The sequence below is a fragment of the Calypte anna genome, chromosome 4, assembly GCF_003957555.1.
Source record: "Calypte anna isolate BGI_N300 chromosome 4, bCalAnn1_v1.p, whole genome shotgun sequence".
Lineage (NCBI taxonomy): Eukaryota > Metazoa > Chordata > Aves > Apodiformes > Trochilidae > Calypte > Calypte anna.
Window position 1 is genome coordinate 15,056,611 of NC_044247.1, and position 22,165 is coordinate 15,078,775.

Below are 22,165 nucleotides of genomic sequence, written 5' to 3' on the forward strand. Positions count from 1 at the left end.
ACAAACAGTTGAGTTTTAGTCGAAGTCAGAAGCAGCACCTGCTCTCTTTTCTCTCCCAGCATCAAGATGAAGTTTGCAAGGATGCTGGAGATCTTCCCAGTTCTAGCCATCCTTACAGGTAAGAATAACAAACTACTCAAAATAGCACTGGAATAGAGGTACTTGTTGAAATAAGGGAGCAAGTGAACCTGACTGGCAAATTAGGAGAGCATTCAAGATTTATTACAGGATGAAATGAAAATCATGGCTATAATGCTGTAGCATTTTGTGGAAATCTGCAAGACCACTGACAGGTAGTCAAGAAAAGAATTTTAGCTTTGTTAAATTAATGCTTTACTCTAAGGCCAGGAAGAGACAAAGAGCTCTCACATCAAGATTTAAGGTTTTTCAAGCATTTCAAGGTTAGGTTTTCTCACATTCAGCTTTGCTCTCTTCTTAACAATAACCTTGGGAAATGCTGCTTTGGTCCTACCCCCATCCAAAACCTTTTTGGGAATGCTTAACTTTAAGCGTGCAAATAATACTTTGGATTTTCCTGAAGTTAAGTGAGGATGTAATTGTGGGATGAAAGATTAATGTTATTAATGTTTGAAGGACATTTAATTGTGCTGAGCTTTATTTTAATATACAGAGAGGCATTTTTTAAGTCTAATGGTCCATGGAGATGAGCAGCCTCTGTTCCCACTAAAGAAAATGGAAGTTAGTTTCCATGTTTTCTTTTCAAGATGGAATTATCTGGTTTGGATGCCAGGTGCTCTTGGTGTTTCAGTGTTATCTCTCTCACACACACATAAATGCCACAGATTTTTGGCTTAGAAATGAAAAGAAACTCACTGTTAGCACTAACACTTCTCAGAACAATGTCCTCTAATTTCAAAGCTATGAATTTAAGACTGATGTGTCCAAATGGATGGGTGCCACTGACAGGGGCAGAGGCAAGATCAGCAAACTTGGATTTTCTTCATCAGCATTAAATGGGATTTCCATGGAAGTGGAAGATTCCCATTTAACTGCAATGACTTCCTCTGTAGCAAGGCAGCTGTCTTACCATGATCTTGATGAGTAAAAGACATGGACTGCTTTGAACTGCTTTGAACAAGTTAAGGTGCTGTTCAGGGTAGTTTTTTCATGGAGTTACTTCTTGCTCATGCACTGTTTTTCACTGAAACCAGAAGAACTGTGTGGATCACATGGGATTAAGAGTTCGAAACCGTAAACACTGAATTAAATTCAGAGCAAAACTCCCTTTAACTTCCGAGGAGAGGAACAGGTTCTGCAGGTCCAGTTTGCCCCATCTGCAGTCAGAAGCTCCATCTTTGTTTTAGTGATGGCTTTAAATAGCCACCCTGACCAGTGGAAGTTTGGTAGGTCTGGGCTTTATATTTTCACTAGAGCAAAGTCTATTTCAGCTAAATGTGTTTCTTAAAATATACAGTGTCATGGAAACTAGAATGCTTTGTGGAGTTGTTTCTGCTAAAATTAATTTCTTCTGGAAAAACTTAAACCAGTCAGGCTCTGTGGCACTCCTGACTCCAAAACCAGAGGAGGGTAAAGGAAATATGCTGAGCAGATGACTGGAAAATGGATGTTTTCAGGAGAATGGAATTGTGTGGAAAGACTGCAGTTTTAATCCTGCAATGAGCAGAAATAAATACATGTAAACCTGGAAGTATTATTGTGGCAAGAAGCTGTCACCCTCTGGCCAACTCTAATTCTTACAGCTGAGAGCAGTGAGCTAAGACATCTAAAACAGTATTACACTGCTTTTACATTAGATCTCAGTAAGGTTTAAGGTCCTGTGAACTTAAAAGAGAAGCAGGACTTGCAGCCAGCTCTGGGATTTCCTCTTTGCCCAGGGCAAGTCTGACACATTTAGGTCAGTCTGTCTTCACATATCAGTTGATCTTGCTGTGGTTTAAAGCTACTGGTTCTCATCCTAGCCCACCACCAACACAAAAAGTTGATTATTTTTTTTCTCCCTTGCAGTGAGCTTCTACTACTGCTCTAAACTTACCTGAGGAAGTTTTACTAAAGTAAAACGCTTTTTTGCTATTTTGGTATTACTTGAGGTTCTGCTTAAAGTCTCAAAAGCAACACCCTAATGTGAGATGCACAGGTATTACACATCGGGGAGAATATTTTGTATGTTTTGCCTTCATACATGCAGTAAGCCTATGTGAAAATTGTTACTATAACATGCAGTTATCACCTTGCCAGTTTTGCAAAGAAAGCTCTGAAAGACTTGTTTTCCATCACATTCAAAAGAAATACATTCTCCTTCAGCATCTTTAAAGCAGCTTTAAAACTGGACTGAGGGATTTAACAAACCCCTCAAATTCAGATGTTTTTCTGACACCTCCAGTTTTGTTGCTGTGTCTCTCTCTCTATATATATTTACATTGCTAGTAACTTATACAGAGGAAAGAAATAGATGAATTCTGTAAGATGGTGTTTGATTCCATTCATCAACATGAAGCCAAGACTGATGGAAACATTATGGGCAAGGGTCACAAGTTTGGTTTGCTCCTATTCTGCTTTTCGAGACAAAGGGTTGGTCACAGAATTTGTCTGTGAATTAAGAAAGGTTATCACAGAATTTTTCACAACCCATGTAATAAAAAGCAGTCCCAAAATGCTCAGTTTGACATTTCCAGTGTAGAAGAAAAAGAACAGCTTCTGTATTTAAGTCATAAGAAATCTAAACAAAGCAAATCAGCAAAAGCAAAGTGGAGAAAGGCTGCTGGGGTCCAGGGTGGGAGAATCTGACAGTGCCACTGAGTCCAAGTCATAAGTAAGACTGAACGAAGAGACAGCACTGTGGGAGATGGTGATTCACAGTCATCTAAAAGAATAGCTGCAAGAAAAGAGGGCAAGAAGGGTGTGAAAGAGGACAAGACACACCTGCAAATGAAAGTGCAGGCTGCAGGAGAGCACTGCAAGTGCAGCAGTCAAGTCTCTGCAGGTGAGAGCAAGTATGTTTTGAGGAACCCTACTTCTTCAGAGTTTATTTGTTTTAAGGGCATGGATAATTCTGGGGGATTCCTTTTCTTGTTAGCTTTTACCCACTCCCAGCTTGCCATCACTTTGTCCACACAAAGCTCAAGGGAAACTGTGCTGATTAGCCATGTCCTGTGGGTTTCTTGGGTAAGGCAGGGAGCAAGGCACTTGTGCACAGCTCCTGGGGTTGGCCCTGCTGATCTCTCCTCCCCACACTTACTGTCCACAGGCCACATCAGCTGTGTTGTGGTGACCGTCCCTGAGAAGACAGTGAATGTCACCACGGGTGGAAACGCAACCCTGCTCTGTACATACACAAGTTCTGAACCACTGGAAAATTTCTTTATTCAGTGGAGCTTTTACAGTGCCAAAGAGAGCCAACTTCACACAGTAAGAGATTTCTTTATTATTAATATGAAGTTATATTTAAGATATCCGTAGGTCCCCTAAGAATCTTGTTATGTTTGATAGTGTTATCCTCACTCCAGACCAGGGAGGTAAGTAATGGCCTTCCCCCCCCAAAAGACAAACAACTGGGCTGCAATGAAATTTAGGGGTAGATGCACAAAGTTATCTAGGCTCCTAGCTCCTCCTGGCATGCCTAAACTCCTTTAGAAACTTATGAGGGGGTACAAAAAGGATTCAGCTGCTCAAACTTGCTCCAAGTCACGCAGGAGGCATGAGGCAGAGCAAAGACCAGGTGTCCAAAAATTACTTGAGTGCTCCAGCCCCTGGACCAGCTCCTTCCTCTCTTATCTGGCAGAGACTTCCTGCCATTGTGAAGGCAGCTTTCCTGGTGGGACACCCTTGCCTATGACAATGTGTCCCCACTGCAGGGGCAAACAATAGCACCGAGACTCACCCAGAGTCGCTGTCATGTGGGGACACACCCATGGGCTACTGGCACCAAAGGAGTGGCAGATATCTTGGCAGTTGTCACCTCAGGAAATCTGCCACAGCAAACTCGTGTTGGTGTTTGGTGGCATCTCACAGGTGGCAAGAGAACAATTACAGACCAAAAGCAAATGCTCCCTGCCCTTCCTGAGACCCCAAGAGGCAGCAGAGCCAAACACCAATCCTTTCCCCCTTGGGTGCTGGGTTGGGGTATCAGGAGAATAGGGAATGTGAAGGACACCAAGTACTAGAGATTTTGTGACCACTGCCAGAGCCATGGCTGTAAAGATGAGTCAGGGATGGGTAATGTCCTGTGCATCCTCTCACTACTGCCCCAGCTTCAAGAGCTACCCATGAATAGTAAGAATATCCATTTTCAGTGAGAAAATGAATCCCAGAATCTCACTCCCAGCACAACATGCAGGTATGAGTTCCCAGCAGCTCAGCCCTGACAGGTGCTAAGTCATCAACAACACCTTCCTTCATAAGAAGAAATGCTCAGAAATGCTCATTAGAAGTGTTACGCATCCCTGAAGGTGACTGATTTTTTTTCCCCATGCCCTGGTGTCAGGCTTGTCCTGTGAGACATCAGTCCCTTTTCTCTCCTATCATTTTTACCCTGGTGCTAACATATTTTTTCTAAAAGTTCAGTCTTTCTGCCTGGTGTTACACCTGGAAGTTGGTGTAAAGAGGTTTGACTTAGAAGAGTGTCACAGCTCACACTGATGATATTCCTGTCACGTTCACCAGGACGTACACATGTTCATCATGTTCCCAATAATATCATGTCAGGAGGTCTGCCATTGCTGGTAGAGTCATAACTTCTATTCAGTTTATCAATTATAGCAATATCAGACTGTAATTTTCAGAACATGCAATTTGTAAAGTCTTTGGCATTGAACAGCAACACCCAGTATGTAAGAAATAGCAATTTACCATCAGGCAGAAGTGCTGATGCACATCATAGCCACAGATAAAAGTACAAACACTGAGTCTGTCCCAAATTCTGCCTCTAGCTGAATGCCAGGCCAATACCTTGCCTGAAACTTTTAAACCAGTTGTTACTCACAATTTGCTTTTTTTCCAGTCAAAATTACTTTAATAAATGAAGAATTATTGATGGAAGGGTGGTAGCTGCAGGTTTCCTAAGTGAGTTGTATGAAGTTGTAAAATATATTATAATTTTGATCCAATATGTTACATCATCAATTCTAAGCTCAGGTGGGAAGCCCAGCACTGTGATAGGATCAAGCCCATCTTCTCCAGATTTGGTTGGTCTCTTCAATTCACATGTGCCAAAGTTTCCATATTGCAAGACAATAAATGCAACACATGTTCTGTCACAGCCAAGAGAAATAAACAGATTGTAGTTGCAAGTATTTTAGAGGGAGAATCAGACAGTTTCCAGAGATCCAGGAGAGGAAAACCATTTGTAAACCATGTCCAATGATGAGGTGGGGTTTGGTCTCTTTTGCCAGACGACTTTCAACAAGACAAGAGGGCATGGTCTTAAGTTGTGCCAGGGGAAGTTTAGGTTAGATATTAGAAAGAATTTCTTTACGGAGAGAGTGATCAGGCATTGGAATGGGCTGCCCAGGGAAGTAGTGGATTCTCCGACCCTGGAGATATTTAAAAGAGACTGGATGTGGCACTCAGTGCCATGGTCTAGCAACCGCAACGGTGGTTCAAGGGTTGAACTCGATGATCTCTGAGGTCCCTTCCAACCCAGCCAATTCTATGATTCTATGAAATACCCCCTGGGGATTATAATCAGAAAATACTATGGGTGGTTTAGGATATGCTCAACAAGAATTAACTGGTGTGAGACTAGCAAATGTCAGGGAAACATTATGGATCAATTCCTTGGGCACTCACCCCTGTCTTCTGCAGCTCCCACTGCAGGGTATGGGAAAGCCATGCCTGTGAGAACTGGAAGAAACACTACTGGGAAAAATTGCATTTGGTTTTCACCCTATCTGAAACTAATTTCACAGTAAAATCCCTTTCACACAGCAACACACATACATCTGTAATGGATGATTTGCATTTTCATTAAAGTCACTTCAATCTGGAAAAGGCCACAGGTTAGTGACTCACCCTGTTATCCCTTGAACACCAAGGTAAATTTCCCCCTCTGCTTATCCTTGGCTCCAGGATTCCCTTTGCTCCTCTGAGACTGCTGATGTTCCTGGAGGGTGCATGTGTGTGGAGAGCTGCAGGATCAGGGCACTACTCTCTTTAAAATGCTTTTAGCAACCTCTATTGCTTGACCCTGCATCCTTCTAGCACAACCTGGCAATTCCTTACCATTTGGGACCTATTCAGAATAAAATTAACTGGGTTAATGCAGACACCGAGAAGAAAAGATTGGGGCTGCTTGTGAAAAATAAGGTTTAAGAAATTACACAACACAGCTGAACATGAAATTGGATTTTTCAGCCTCCCTCTGAACCCTCAGCAGTATGTGGCTGCAATTTCTGTTTCAGGCTGGTGATTTTTCTGAGCTTCAGAAAGGGCTGAGGGTTTGAAAGTGTGGGTGGTTTTCTCCTACAACTTTAAACAAACAAAAGAAAATCTCTCTTTCTACACACCTGGCTCTGCCCTGCTTGTTTGGCACGTAGCTGAAGTTAAGCTTCATCTTTTGTTCCAAGCAGGAAACAAGTGCATGGCAGTGGAGGAGATTTCCAGGTTTGGCTTTCATTTTTTAGATTACAAAATATTAAAATGCAAGTCAGAAATTTATTTAATATGCTGGTACGGTGAGAAAAACAACTAAATTGACAAGGCTGGCACCATGCCTTCCTAAAATGAACACTAAACAGCAGCCTGCATTTTAAATGGCATAAAATTATTTCATTTTATGAGCTATTATTCTAAAATGTCAGTAATAAATAAACACTTCCTTATAAATAGCATATATTTTCCCTGAAAAAGTTTGTTGAAAACTCTGGGTCCATTCAAATTTTCCATTTTTTTCAGCAACTAAATTAATGCCATTTTCACATTCCATTTTTTAAAGTTCAAAATTTCTGCCAAATATTTGAAGACTGGAGACTTACAATAATAATAATTAAAAAAACCTGAAGAAAAAAAGTCTTCTTATCCCACCTGCTACAATTTTAAGTATTCTTGACCATCTTAGTAAGTGCTAGATCTCCTGATGCTCATTTTGTGATGACTCAGGTAGTATATTCACAATAAGATTAAGCAGATGGGACACATTTCATAACAATTTTTTGGGGGGAAAAAAAAATCTTGATTTTAGTAAATAATGTTCAGTGACATCATTGAAATTATGGCCCTTTCTCCAGGGGCAGCAAATTATAGAGCAAACTGTAGAATGTTAGAATGAATTAAGGCAAATTTTTGTCATTATGATGCCTTTGCCTGGAAGCATTTTAGATTACTAGATTTTAGGACATAATATATAGAGGTCACAGCCTTTTTAAAAAGGCCTTGGCTCCTGTCACACATTGCCCACTTTACAGGATGCTGGTGCAGGTGCTCACCAGGTAAAAGTCATGGCAGTTACAGGGGAGGGGGTGAAACACCACAGCCAGGAAGGTCACAGGGTGAGGAAAAGGGAGGCAGGTGGCCCTGGTGCTGTTTTGAAGTCAGAGTAGCTATAGATAGTGTGTGAATACAGATTTTGTTATTAATTTCCAGCCAAACTCTGCTCTGTTTCTGAGAGGATTCTCCAGTGGAAGTAATTCCCCTCATCTGAACTACATAATGCAAATACCAACCTATGGAAAATAGGATGCCATATGTATTTTTAGCTTTTTCTTCTTGCCATCTACCACTTAGCAACATGTCTTTTGAATGATAAATTTAATTTTTTAGAGAATAACTCCCAGCCAAGGATCTCGAGACCTTTCCAATACTGAACTATCTCTATTTTACCTGTAGAAAAACTGAGTAAACACTACTTATTCACCTCACCCAGGGTAACAGAGTACATCCCACCATGGTCTGGTTCAGAAGGTGAAATCTTGACTCCTTCTATGATCAACATCTGAGCTTCATTTCATGCTCTGAGTCACTTGGCTGGCCTCAGTGTACATAAAGCACCTCAGTAAATGTTTGAAAGATTGAAGCCTGCTGTTGACTCTGCACAGGCAAGGCTACAGCCTTGCAAAGCTCAGTACAACTCCTGAACCTCATCAGGGCCACACTTGGAGCCCCCAGCCCAGGCCACCCACAGGTTAAATAAGTGCAATTATCAGAGACACTGTGTGGCTACCCAGGAGAAGGCCAGGGAAGAACACTTGACTGAATTTTTCAGTTCACTAGGTGAATGAATGACTGTTAATTGTAAGAGAAACTGAAATATTGATAGATTTCTTGTGAAAATATTCTCTAAAAAAAACCCCAACAAACCAAGCTCAAAATATTTGCCAAACATAACATTGACACCTTGATAAAACTATTGATGGGCAAGTGAAGAGTGTCAGCAGCATATAGCAGCACAAATATATTCTATTTATTTTATATATTGGCTTTCACTCTGCCACAGCCTCTATTTTCCACTTAACTACGAAGAAAGAATAATTTTGTGAATAGGGGCAAGGAGGGTTTCACTTGCTGTAGACAATAAAGAGGAGATGGCATTGTCCCTTAGGAGAAGTCTTGTCCCCCAGCCTCAAAGCCTGATGAACCACTTTGCCCAGCAGTCCTAGGAGGGAGCAGGGACAGAGTGGCAGAGCCCAGGGAGGGAAAGAGATGCAAGAAGAGTGATTCAGGCACAACTATGTCTGTTCTTTTCCCCTCAAAAGCCCAGACTGAGATTACCAGCAGTGCCAGTGCCACAACTCTGTTTCCCAGCCCAAAGGAAGGCACAGTCATGGGCCCTGGGCCACCACTTGAAAGCCAGGGACCAGCCAGCCCTGTGAGGGTGGGGTTCCCATAAAAAACATTGAAAGAACCAGTTCCTCCCCATGTAGTAGCAGCATTTCCTGAGACCTCACCAGAAGCTTTCTGCCACAGGCAGCAGAGATGTGATGCAGAGGCTGTCAGGGCTGTGAGGGATGCTGGCTTGGGAGCAGAGCTGCCTGTTCCAGCCTACAAGCCAAGATGATCCTCTGCAAGGCACCTCCTGAAGCAATACAGGAAAACTTGCTGGAAAGGGCATCTCTGATACATGAGCATTTCTTTTTGCCTAGAGGTGATTAAAATGAAGCACTTGGATGATGGCACTGAGCAGGCATGGGAAAGGAACAGCTTCATGGAGAGCAGAGGCTACACCCCCAAGGCAGAGGAATGGAGATGGTGTTGTCATGTCATTACAGTCAGAGTGACTCCTGGGATGTCACCAGGCTTGCTATGGACTGTCTGTGGCTGGTTATCTCTGGCACTGGGGTGACAGTCTGCAGAGAGGAGATAAACTGATAACACTGAAGTAGACACTGCTGGGAACACAACTGAAAGTGGAGACAAGCAGAAAGTGAACAGGTTGTGTGTGTTTGGACAAGCTGGTGTGTTTGGAGCAAACATTAGCTTTCAATCTCAGGTTGCCTGACTTCAGTTAAAACTTAGAAATCTAAGATTTTGTCACATCCAATTGTTGAAAAGGCTTCAGACACTTTCTGCAAAAGCTACTGAGCACAAGGCACCCTGCCCTTGTGAGCAGCACTGATGGGACTGATGGGGAGCTGTGTGCAGTAGAGGCTCTTGGATATTGGGGGAACATTTAAAGTCTCATTTAACTCTTAGATCAGCACATTTTTGCTCAAATACAGCGTTCCCCGTGTCGTGGTATTCTGAGTATGGATGAAAAGTCAGTCAATGAGTGTCAAAAGATGGTGTATGTCACAGATGCACGGGGAAGATGTAGCTGGAGATACAAGGTAAGAAAAAAATCCCCACAGTCTTAAAAGTAAAAAAACCCAACTGAATAGCTTCTGCTATATTTATGCAACTGTAAGACCTCTGATCACATTCTGGATTAAAATCTTCAAACCAGCACAAGACTGATAAGCTGTATCAGATGCATCACTCAGGATTTTTAACTCAAATCTTTTATTGCATTTGTCTCTCTCAAAATGATTTTGGATGTAGTTGTTGGTTTCTTTGCCAGAGCTGTTATTCTAGGTGGCTGACTATCACCTTCAGAAATATTCTGCCTGAGCCTCTGGGCTGAATGTGAGCAAGTCTGGATAGCCCAGATTTGGGGTTACAAATTTACATAGCAAAAAAAAAACAACAAAAAAACCCTCCAACAAACACATCCTGGATCTCCTTTCTAGAATATAACAACATTTTGAGATGTGATGGGTAGAGAGGGACACTCAGCTGCCTGCTGAGCTGGTTTCCTCTCACCTGTCAGTTTAATGTCTCAGCCATCATCTAGTCCAAACTCTGCTGTGGGACTCCTGTCTCACCATGAAGGACAAGGTACCACCCAATGTAAACTGAGGTCTAGCAGTTGGTGAAGAGCAGCTACACCAAGAGAAAACATTGAGAAAGCAGGTTTGTGCTTGATGCACTGTAGAAATTATTCACCAATAGCTCAGCCACAAAAATGATGTGAGAACATGAAAGAACTGCTCCTCAAAAGCACTTTGTACCAGTTAAAGATGCTGCATGATTAATCCTCTAAAGGCTTCTGACTTCATCCCTTTCTTCTTCTACCAATGTGCAATTGTAAAAATGTTATTATTAACATCCTCAATTACCCACCCAAAAATCTCAGCAGGACATAAGGACCCCACCACAGTCTGGCAGATCAGAGTTTTGTCAGAAATGTGTAAGAAGAAGCTGTGGATAAAAAAAAAAAAGGTGTTTGGATCAAAGTAACCAGTGTATACATGAGATTTCTTATCTGGACAAGTTCAGAATCTGAGCCTTGGGCTTTAATTAACACTCTGACTGTGCAGAACATGCTCTCTAATTAGATGGTAAGATGCTTCAGGGAGTGATGAACACTTCTTTCCCTTGTTGTTATTTTATAAATTGCCTGTATTCCAAATTCAAAAAGAGATCATGATCTCAACCCAGCACAGTTGTTAATCTCCTCCTTTGCATTTATTGGTGAGAGTGAGACTTTAATGGTTCTTTTTCTAGTAGCTTCAGAAAACATCCCACAGAAAATGCTAAAACAACCCAATGATGGGACAACCTGAACACCTGAGCTTTACAGCTTCTCTGGGAAGGGCAGTGAATCAGATGCTGAACACATCAGCCTTGAGAAACATCATCAGGAGGGGTGGTGATAGCTTTGCATCTGCTTGGAGGGGGAAGTGAGAAGGGGCTGGAGGAGTGACAGGTACTGGTAAGGAAGTCATGTCCTGAAACTGCCCCCCAGTCGGGATGTTGAGACTGCTGTGGACATTTTGTCACACATCTTAAACTACATCTCATTTTACAGTTCTGAGAGCCTGATGTAGTAGGCATGGACAGCAATGTGATGCAATGAAACCAGGAGGTGGAGGGGGGGAGGAATTTTCACCTGGAAAATTTGAATGAGTTCATCCAAAGACATTTGAAAGACATGTATTTATGCAAATTCTAGTATGTATTTGTCCTGCCTCAAGAAGAAAGGAAGCAGATGGGTGCATGTTTCTTGTAATTTAACTGCTTGCTTTTTTACACACAGCCCCCACCTCCCATGGAAGATCTTTCTATAGAAGTTGCATAAAGAGAACCTGTGGGTGGGTTCCTCACTCTCTGCCTAACATGTCAGCCTTTAAAAATCTGCAGCTTGGCATCAACTTTGCTAACTCCTTCTTCTGCAGACAAACACTTTCCTCACCCTCACACTAGAAAAGGAGCAGCTTTCCCACAAGTGAGGCTAAAGGAAAAGAAAGGGCATGAAATTTCATGTATTGTATCCTTCAGGACAGGGGACACAATTCATCTCATCTCCAGGATCTGGAGTACACTGAAATTATCAAGATTTTTTTTGCAAACAAGTATGATCATTACCAATCCCCTGTTCTGTTTGTAACTCAGCTCCCACAAAGAGGCACATGAATAGTTGACTCAACTGCATCAGAAGTTCAGGAGCCCAAATCCTTCTCCTGGTTGCAGCAGAAACTGCCTTTGGAAATGCAGAGCAACTATGCCACTGTCTTAGAAAGCAGGGAAGGGTGGCTGCTGACATGAGTGGCTTTAGGATGAATAACCCAACTAACCTGTAAGGGCAGGGAGATGTTTTCTGGCCAACTTCACTGTTTTGCAGAAACTAGTTTTTCTGATTGTGGTGTCATCAGGGACAACATTTGTAGGAGTGAACATCTCTGCTCTTTTTTCCTGTCAGTTGTTTGATTAGTCATCCCAGGCAGCTGCTCCCTGTGGAACATGAAATGTGAAAAGGCACCATTCTATAAAAACTTGCATGAACAAACTAGCTGCTAATGAGAAGAAACGATCATTACTGCATCCTCAATTCTTTTCTTACTCTGGTAAATCATCAGGTTCACTAGAGCTGCTCATGATTTGCTTCAGGACATAAAAAGCTTTTTTTTTTTTTCAAGAGAAACACAGCAGATTTTGGGTTTTTGTTTGTTTTGTTTGGGTCTGTTTATGTTTATATATTCAACATGTTGTGCTTTAAATATATTTACCACCTCAAATTAAAAAGGCTTCCAGGCAAAGGCTACTATTGACTAAATTTATTTGACTAAATTTATTTTAGGGACACTCTAGGTAAACTGGAAAGAAATGTCAATGAGATGTATGTCTGTAGGAGGGAAGATTAGCTGTCAGTTGTCCTAAAATAGAAAGTCTTCTGTATCCTTAACAGAAAACAAGTTTTTTACTTTTGAAACAGAAGAGGGTAATTTTTGCAGATTTTCATTTCAGCTTTTTGAAAGGAAGCTTTTCAAAGACAGCATAAAAACACTTGCACCAAGTGTTTAAAATACCCATTTTGAGTGGATTGTTTAAAATGGGCTATGGCTTCACAGCCAGTTAACTGAAACATGTTCCTCTTAAATGAAATTTCCTGTGCACACAATCCAGTCACACCTCTGGGACAAGATTCACACTATTAATAACAACATCACTCAGCCTTTTTGGTATTTACCACCTTCCTTTGGGCAATAAACTCCCAAGCTAGTGAGGTACACATCATCCTCAGAAAGAGGATCAGAAGAGAGCAGGCAGGAGCCTGCAGAGGAATTGAATGCATTTCCCTAAGATGTTCACTGCATTTATGCTCACTGTTGGAAAAAAAACCCAAAACCCACAAAAATAAAAAATAAACAAAAAAACACAAACCCCACAAAAAACCAAACCAGAACAAGAAAAAAAAAAAACAAAACAAAAAATTGTGGAATACAAGGGCGTGCACCCAGACTCTAGTTTTGCAGTCCATCTCTAGACACAGGCAAAGCATACAATAATTTTTTAAACCTGAAGGCATTGCACACAACCAATGGGAACTGGGGGGGCTGCCCAGCTCTCCAGCAGACTCCCCAACCCTATCTGCTGCTGTTGAACCTCTCACTTCCTCCCATTCCCCACGTGCTGGCAGTTCCTGGGATTGGGAGCCCTGCATCAATTGTACCTGGTGTTTGTAATCCTGGGGCAGGGAAAGATAAAGCTTGGCTGGGAAGCAGGAAAAACTACTTGAGACAGGGCCCAAGCTGCAGTCCTGGGTGTGCAGGCTGGGTTCTGACCTTCACTTCAAAGCTTTATCACTGCACAAAGCAGCTGTGCTCTGGCAGTTCTGGGGTGTAGCTCGCCTTAAGCTAATAAAGGCTTTCTGATAATATTGCTTAAAGACCTCAGTCAACCCTGTATCAGGGTGGAGAAATAGAGTTAGAGAATAAATATTCTTAATTCAAAATGCAATCAGTTGATCTGCAAAGTAAAGCCAATTACACTTCTTGCCTAAGGACCTGCAGCATCCCTAAAGGCAGGGAACCTGGACTGAAAGGAAAATTTGAGACTAGCCAAGTGTGAATGGCATTTCACAGGAGTTTGTGGAGCTTTTTCCTACAAGCATTTTCCATCTATTTCCATTAAAAAACATGCTATCAGTCCAATTAATGGATTTACACTGCTGACTCTGGGACAATGTTAAATGTTGGGGTCTCAACCTGTAACTCTCCACTCTGTCACCCTTTACCAGCTGAAAAAAATGACTCAGTACACTGGAACTGTTCACTGTGCTTAGACAATAGAGTCTCTGCATGTAGACACTGGGGAACGTACTCCCTGTCCCAAGTACTAGCACTTTTACACAACACAATCATTAATGTGAGAAAAATAATTAAGATTCCATACTTTTCCACATTAGCTTTGTTCTTTCAGATCTTGGTTTCACAGCAGAGCTAGAATGTACAGAGAACTGTTCCTTGAGAACTATGACATTTACCCTGGAGCAGGTGAGATACAGCAGTTCCTAAGGACACTCAAGGCCCCAGGTCTCAGGCTGCCCACAGTGAACAATTCTACCTCTCATTTCAGGCAGCAGGCAACAGGTTTGAGCTTGTAAGGCCAATTCTACTCCTACAGTGCTGTTAAGTACTGTTGATGGTACTGAAGTCAGTGAGATCAATGTTAAGCAGCAAATTTTTCTTTGGGAGGAAATGTGACATTCCTCTGAAACATTTATTAAGTCTCTAATTCTGCTAAACCTTTTTTTTTACTGTTTTGTAAAAGGAGAACTTCTTGATCTCAAATAGGTGCCTCTCCAAACACTGAGGCCAACAAGTATTCTTGACTCCCATCTATGGTATTAATTCAAAAAATTAAGATGGTCCATGACACCAACTCTGACCCCAATCACACAAACAAGGAGAACAGCATGATTGCTCTGATTGCACATGTGATGATTCTGCTGGTGTTCTCATACTGCATTTTTATTGCTTCCAAATTTACTGCCAACAAACCATGTGGTTTGCTTAGACCTGTGTCTTCTGGATTAATCCAGTACTCTGTTTGCTAGCTTCTGTACCAGCAAAGCTCTGCAGCCACGACAGGTCCATTCTCATCACAATCTTCTACTGAGCTATTTACTATTTATTAACAGTACCACAAACTACTGGTGCTTCAAATAGCAGCACTGTTCTTTGTGCAGGACTTAACATCTTTTCACAGAATTGTCATATGATGGCCAATGGTCTCACCTTTGTTTTCACAAATGCATCAGTCTGCAACTGGAGTGCCCACAAAGAACTAGCTACTGCCCACTTGCAAAATTCAAACAATCCCATTTCTGAAAAACTTGTCTTTTAAGAACTATTGGAAATATATTTTCAAATGTAGCATGTTTTCATCTCTGCTTTCTTGGCATAGGGGATGGGAAGGGGTGACATCACTTGGCTTAACCAGAAATCATTCTGTGCACCAAACAAAGCAGCAGATCTCTTGTTATTAAACTAACAACTGATTCTTTATGACAGATATATTATTATTCAGAAGGCCAGTCTTACTCCTATGGAGAGTTTAAGAACAGGATAACAGCTGCAACGGGTCCAGGGAATGCCTCAATAACAATCTCCAACATGCAGCCCTCTGACACCGGGTCCTACACCTGTGAAGTTTTCAGCCCACAGGGTGATGCTGGACAGAGCCAAAAATCTGTGATTGTCAGTGTGCTGGGTAAGTTCCCTTCCCTCCTGCTGCTGGGTTATACTTTTCTTCCCTGATTATGAAACCCCAATTCACAGCTCAATATACACAGGAGCAGAGGGAATACCAGGATGGTGATAAACAAGGCCCATGATGCAGAGAAAGGGCTCACTGAGGCAGAGATGTTTGCCAAGGGCTCTGGAGCAGGCAGAGCCTGGGCTGCCCCCTGCCTTCCAGACAAAGCAGACCTGAGACCTACAGTAAAATCTTCTCCCTCTAGCAGCCTTCAGATGCACTCTCAAAAAGTTACCCAATGTAAGCAGGTAGCTGGAATTAACCAACTTCCTTCCATTTTTGATGTTGGAAAACAAAGTGATGCAAACTTTTATTAAAATAAAAAGCCCTTTCAGCTGGAAATGACAACTTCTCTCTGAAGACATTACATCCAGCCCCAGCAAAGACCAAAATGTTACTAATTTTACCTAATATTGGTCAGGGTGATTTGTGTAAATCCAGGAAGAGGCATAAGTACAGCCAAGGGTTCTGGTTCACCTCCATCCCCAGATACTCAATTTAGCATGTGTTGGATGGAAGTAGTATAAATTCTGTTATGGATGGAGGAAATCTATAGCTCAACCATGCAGGACAGAAAGGATGAAAAGCAGTGGAATGAGATCTTTTACTTTCTAACAAGATAAAAGTTTGTACCAACCCCACGTAATCACTGCTTTTCTACTGAGAACTTATACCTGGTCAGAGTGATAAGTGAAAGTCATATGAGGATGATTCCAACACCATCTGCCTGGTGTGGCAGGAATAAGAAAAAGACATATATAAACACAATCCCTGAAAAAACAAAGTACTGCTGTTAATTCTCATCTAAAATTTCCCAATCAAATAGTAAATCTTGGAGCATTTGTCTAAGAGCTTTTACTTTCCACATGAAAACCAGCAAAAGCTGTTCAGTTAAGCACAGGAAATTGAGCTGTGTTTGCTGCTGGTAGAGTTCCACTGACAGCACTGTAAAGAACCACAAAAGCATATCCACAGGTAGGAAATAAAAAAATAATAGGTGAAAGTGTGGACAGAATCTCCTCCTGTGTGCAAAGTGAGGAAATGGTATCACAACTGATATATTTTTTAACAGAACTGTAGTTCATTTATTTCTTCCACAACTACAATAGACTGAAGAATCAAGCCTTGACTTTTATGTGGAAAAACTCCTGCTGTGTCCCTAAAGAAAACAATGCTGCTGTGTGACAGAATGGTAGATTATAAAAATAGTGATTGGCCCCATTATAATTAAAGTAAGTGATGGTCTTCATCTAAACACCCTCGTAATAATATTTTGGGTGCAAATGCAAAAAAAAAAAAAAAGGTAATATAAATATTTCCTCAGCCACACACATATACTTAATATTACTCAGATCTTCATGGGAGAGCCTTTGATCAGATCCATAAACAAGAGTGTGCTCTCAGGTGGGAATCTGTAGCAGGGGTCCAATTTTCTACTCATAGCAGCACAGTACCAGAACTCAATTTGGATGCTTGCAGCCCCAGGAGTGTACTCACAGCGTATCTGTTCTCATTATTATTTTACAGTCAAACCCTCACAACCTTTCTGCAAAATAGAAGGCGTGCCTGAAAAAGGCCATCTGATCTACCTCTTATGCAGATGTGAAGAAGGACTGCCTCACCCTACCTACCACTGGTACAAAGTGGATGGGAACTCCCTCAAACCTGTGACTGAACAGCCAAGTACGTAAGCACAGGGCTACCATACCCTGCCCAGGATCTGGAATTCCATAGTGCCAGCCACCTCAAACACTATATCACACAGGGATGTTAAAACTTATCCTCCTCTTCTGACAGTCAGTGTCAAAAAAGTGTATTTTTAACTATTCAAATCTACTGGTAGCTGTCACAAACACACTTATTCCACTTATTCCACAATTTTAATAAAAATTGTGTGGCATGTTAAAATATTGCCTGTGCAATTACTATGAAATGTTCAAAAGGCAAAAATGTTTATACTGTTAGACCTCCCCCTCAGAATTTTGAGTGAACTTATACTCAGAATAAGTCAATTTCTAATTCAGGTGCTAAGACCTCCATCCCCAAAATCTTCAGTCCCCATTACATTTCTGTCTGTGAAGTCTGACTGACAACAGTACCAATGTGGGTTAATCACAGACTGATGTGCAGAGCAGGGGCCCACTGCTCGTGTTCAACTACATTCAGAACCCACTGTAGTAATTTTTAAGGAAGGTAAATGAGTTTTACTTAAATAATTAACCCCCCCCAAATGACTGAATAATCATAGAACCCCGTTTCTAATCTCAGTAGCTTCAGTATTACCAAGAAAACAAAACCAATTCCCTCTATGGGATGCAAAGGTAATGTGGACCTGCTCTGTTTGTCACAGATCCAGCCACGGGTGTTCTTTACCTTGGCAATCTCACCACCTTTGAAACTGGGTACTACAGGTGTGTAGCCAGCAACCTCCTGGGGAACAGCACCTGTGAGCTTGACCTGACTGCAAAACGTAAGTGTGATGCCTGAAATAATCACCTCTTTGATAGGCAGCTTGCACAGTTCAAGGGAAAATGCTGTAATAACTTTAAAACAGATTTTTTTTAAGTCAGAACAAGAGTAGGCTTTGGAGAGCTCCAGTTTGCATCCAGGAATGCCCAGAATTTAGCCTGACCTAGACAAGTCATTTAACACCTCCAGCTTCATTTCCCCCTAGGATCAGGAGCTGAAACTGGCTCTAACTGCAGATCCCTTAATGAGAACTGAAAAATGTGGAGTTTAGAGCAATTTCTTCCAGCTAACAGCCCCAGTGAGCCCCACAGAGGACAATCATGTGGTAGTACAAGGACTGGGGCACTGTAGATGTGACCACTAGCTAAAAATACAGCAATTACAGAAACATACCTTACCCTGACTGCCTCAAGCAGTGATCAACCTTATCCTGACTGTTCTCAGGCAGTGGTCAACCACAACTGCAGATCTGTCATGTAACCAGTAACATTTAGCAAGAGACAACACACACTGTACAGCCAGCCAGGAGAGATGTCCCTGACATGATCCCTTAGTTACTCAGTGATCTACACAATGAAAATCACAGTGCAGAGCCAGAGGCTGGACTGAAGTAGAATAGAAGGTTTGGGGGGCTCACAAATGATCAGAGCATGTATTTTACATCTGAAAGACAGAGATAAAGGCAATCTGAATTTCAGAGTTTGTTTACAAGGATAGAAGAGCAAAGGCTTTAGACTATTGCCAGTGTTGACAGCCTCATGTTTCCCTTAGCTGAGCACAAACAAGGGGTTTGTTGGGATGGGGAGCTAATTAACAAAAAGAGGCAGCAAAGGTAATAATAGCACAATTCTCTCTTTCCTAGAGAATCTTTGGTCTCCATCCTGGCATACAGCTGTCAGGAAGTTTTCCAGTTCTTTCAATCCAATGTCTTCTTTCTGCTGAAGGCTTCTCACCTAAATTTCTAAGGGATTTTGCTACAATACTTTTTAAAAAATTTCAAATAATCTTTTTTTCTTTCCAGATTCAGATGGTGGTATTATTGCTGCAGCATTAATTGGAGCAATTCTGGCAGCTGCTATAATTTGCATTATTGTCTGGGTCTTAACCAAGAAGGCAAAGAATAAGAAGTCATCGAGTAATGAGATGCAGTAAGAGTTTCTGTTTGCTTCATTTTAAGACAATTATTTATGCAAAGAACTGCTGATAATCCAGAACTAAAGCCAAATGTATTTAAGTGGTTCTGAAGAGTAAAAAATGCAGGTTTTGAGGAAGCTTCCAGAGTCAGAATATTTGCTTCTGTGTAACTTTTAAGTTGCTGCTCTTTGAACAGAAGTTGCCATGACCCTCCTCCTTATGTTTACAGGCAGCTGCCACTTAGCAGTACTGAAAATGGAATTTTTTTTAAACAACACAAAGTGGGAAGTCAGAAAAACAGTTTTTAATATTTAAAAGTTAATGATGACTGTTGATGGCATTTGGAGGAAGTGAAAAATAGGAAGAGCAGCTAAAGGTTGCCACAGCAGATTTACTGGGATTGTGTATCACTGGATTTAAAGTTGAAGGACACACACTTGGGATACTCTCAGGCATCTGAAATGGCAGAAGACAAAAAGTATGGGCAACAGAATGGAACCCAGAATGTCCATTTGGATCCCCCTCTGGAAATGTCTTTTCCTCTGTTGCTTGCTTTTTCCCTTAAATTGCCAAATCTTCAGAATAGGGATGACCTCAACTACTGCACAGCCTGTACTTAGTCCTATGGTGTTAAATACTAAATGAATACATGCAGCTGAGGCCAGCAAAAAACATTATGTCATCTGGGCACTTCCCTATAGCACAGGTACAGGGAATTCTGCTAATGCAGACTCATGCCCCTGATTTCTGCTTTCAACTGATGTAGCATTAAAATCTAATTTAGTGTTTGGATCCTAATAAACATCATTACATTGAAACAATCCACTAGCATCTGATATGTTTTACATATGAAAGTGCTTAAAAAAAATTGTTTACTATTGTTTTAATAAGATAAATGGACTCCATACTTGTTACTAAAAATATTTTTCAAGGTTTCATAGCTTTTTTGACTGCATTCTCTTTTTAATGCCCTTGAATGGGACACTGGACCTGCATGGAATTTCTCAGAAAGCTCACAGCAAGCTTAGTGTTGTGCTGCCCCTCCTGAAACACTGCTTGCCAGCACTCAGTTTCCACATCTGCTTTCCTAGCCTAGCATTTACAAACACTAAAATCTACCTTACTCTAGCAAGATCACTTAAAACAGCGATGCAGATCATTATCTAACACTCTGTGACTCTTCCTGGCTGAGCAGCAGTGATGCTGGAGCCTGTTCAGGTGCTCTTGGAACAGAGTGACTGTAATGAGGGGACTACTGTTCAGCTAACAAAACTACTGAGACATTCTTTTGAGTGTAGATGGGATTTGAAGATGTGAAATCACAATCCTCATCCTGTCTTCCTGCAGAGAAATGACTCAGAAACAGTCCAATGCAGAGTATGTTCAGGTACCTAATGAAGACAACATCCCTGTGACCACAGTTCCACCAAGCAATGCAACAGCTGAATACCCAAGTGGCGATGGAACTGCAGCCCCCGGGACACCTGACAGTGAGGAGAAGCAAGAATTGGGAAAAGAAGAAATAGCCTAGAGTTTTAATACAGTTTTCCTTGACAGCTTTGGACCCCTTTAAACAAAAATTGTTGTCATTGAACTAATATAGAAGCATGACTACATACATAGGCATTTGTATTGTGAACTACTGGGCTGGAGATGGAAACACATGAACTTTGTGAATAGCAGATTTGGCTTTTAAAGTTAAACACATTTCATTTATGTTCTAGTTATTATTATACATAAGTATAAAAAAGACTTTCATCCACATTTGTCCAACCTATTTTGCAAAGTTAGGAAGTGGGCTGAAACACTTAACAAAATAAGAGCTTTCCAGTCAATTATCTGTAAAGCTGTATGTGTCCATCCAGTTCTGAACCACAGCAGTCTTCTCCAGAAGCAGTTTTGGCCAACCTCATGTTCCCTGTGCACCCAGAACAACCATCGTGGCCAATACCCTGCAGTCTTTAAAGGAACTGATTTTGCATGTCAAAAGTAAAATGAAGTTTCATCAATGTTATTAGAATGGAGAATCAGATGTTAAGTAAGATGACATGCAGACACAGCTGCTTCCAAAACTTAGAATACTGCCTACCCTACAACAAGATTTCATTGATTCCTGTGCTGATTTAAATCTATTTCCAGGCAACTGTCCTATCCACTAAGCAACAACCTCATGCTATTTTTTTCTCCTGGTTTCTTTCACCCAGTGTAACTTGGACTATTTCTTGTATGTGAAAGTATCCAGGAAGGTAAGTGGTACCTGCATACTCATAGCCAGCAGCCAAGTAAATACACAAACACATCTTTAAATCCAGGTTTAGAAGGCTTGTGAATACTTGTGAAAACTCATCCAAAATTCATCCAAAGAAGCCCACAACTTGGCTGACAGTGGGATTCACTTCAAATACTTTCTTCTCTTACATTCCTAGGCATTATTTTACTCTTGCCCTTTGTGGGAAAATACAAGCAACTATCTTCAGAACATTGCTGTACTTGTGTTAGTTCTCTAAATTCCACAGCTTTCCAACTTCCACATCTCTGCAACTGTGATTGAAGAGGGGAATATATTATGTGGTCATCACTGTAATTTTTAAATCTTTCCTTAACCTCACCTCTACAAATTCCTCTGCATGTATTCCTTACCTAACTTGCTGCAGTAAGACAGGAGCTTGCAATTAACATCTAGAGCTAACACAGTCTTGCTAGAACACCACAGGTCTTACATGTGCTAAAAAAGGAGAAATTGCTCAAGTTACATTAACATCTTTATGTAACAAGAAAGAACAATTGAACACAAGTTCTAGATTGATGTCTTCTTAAACCTTTAACAACCAGTGTGTATTTAAAAAAAAAAATCAAACTAAAAAAAAAGCAAAATTAAGAAGCTAACTAGATTGCAGGGGGTGAGTAGAGAGGTAAGGAAAACATTTATTTGGAGCTTCTTAACATATTAAGGTATTATTATAAGCCTTTTGGCAGATGTTTGTACTTATTATGAAGATTCTCTTCTGTAAAAGTGTTTATTAAAAAAGATGGGCACTGTTCCTAGCTTTCCACTGATGCTCTGGGCAAAGCACAA

The 22,165-nt window shown here is 41.2% G+C and overlaps 1 protein-coding gene across 1 annotated transcript; it reads left to right on the forward strand.

Moving 5' to 3' along the window:
- Positions 1-41: 41 nt before the first annotated feature.
- On the forward strand, positions 42-21,239 carry VSIG1 (V-set and immunoglobulin domain containing 1). The gene is made up of 8 exons (XM_030449194.1): positions 42-118; positions 3,227-3,387; positions 9,630-9,737; positions 15,243-15,441; positions 17,014-17,169; positions 17,837-17,956; positions 18,977-19,103; positions 20,437-21,239. The coding sequence occupies exons 1-8, from the start codon at positions 67-69 to the stop codon at positions 20,618-20,620; spliced, it is 1,107 nt and encodes a 368-aa protein (XP_030305054.1). The 5' UTR covers positions 42-66; the 3' UTR covers positions 20,621-21,239.
- The last annotated feature ends 926 nt before the right edge of the window (positions 21,240-22,165 follow it).

What these genes read in the sequence shown, in the direction of transcription:
- VSIG1 (XM_030449194.1), top strand. Translation starts at nt 67, where the DNA reads ATGAAGTTTGCAAGGATGCTGGAGATCTTCCCAGTTCTAGCCATCCTT. An exon ending in AGTTCTAGCCATCCTTACAG is followed by an intron (nt 119 to 3,226) that starts GTAAGAATAACA and finishes TACTGTCCACAG; the next exon opens with GCCACATCAGCTGTGTTGTG. An exon ending in AAGAGAGCCAACTTCACACA is followed by an intron (nt 3,388 to 9,629) that starts GTAAGAGATTTC and finishes GCTCAAATACAG; the next exon opens with CGTTCCCCGTGTCGTGGTAT.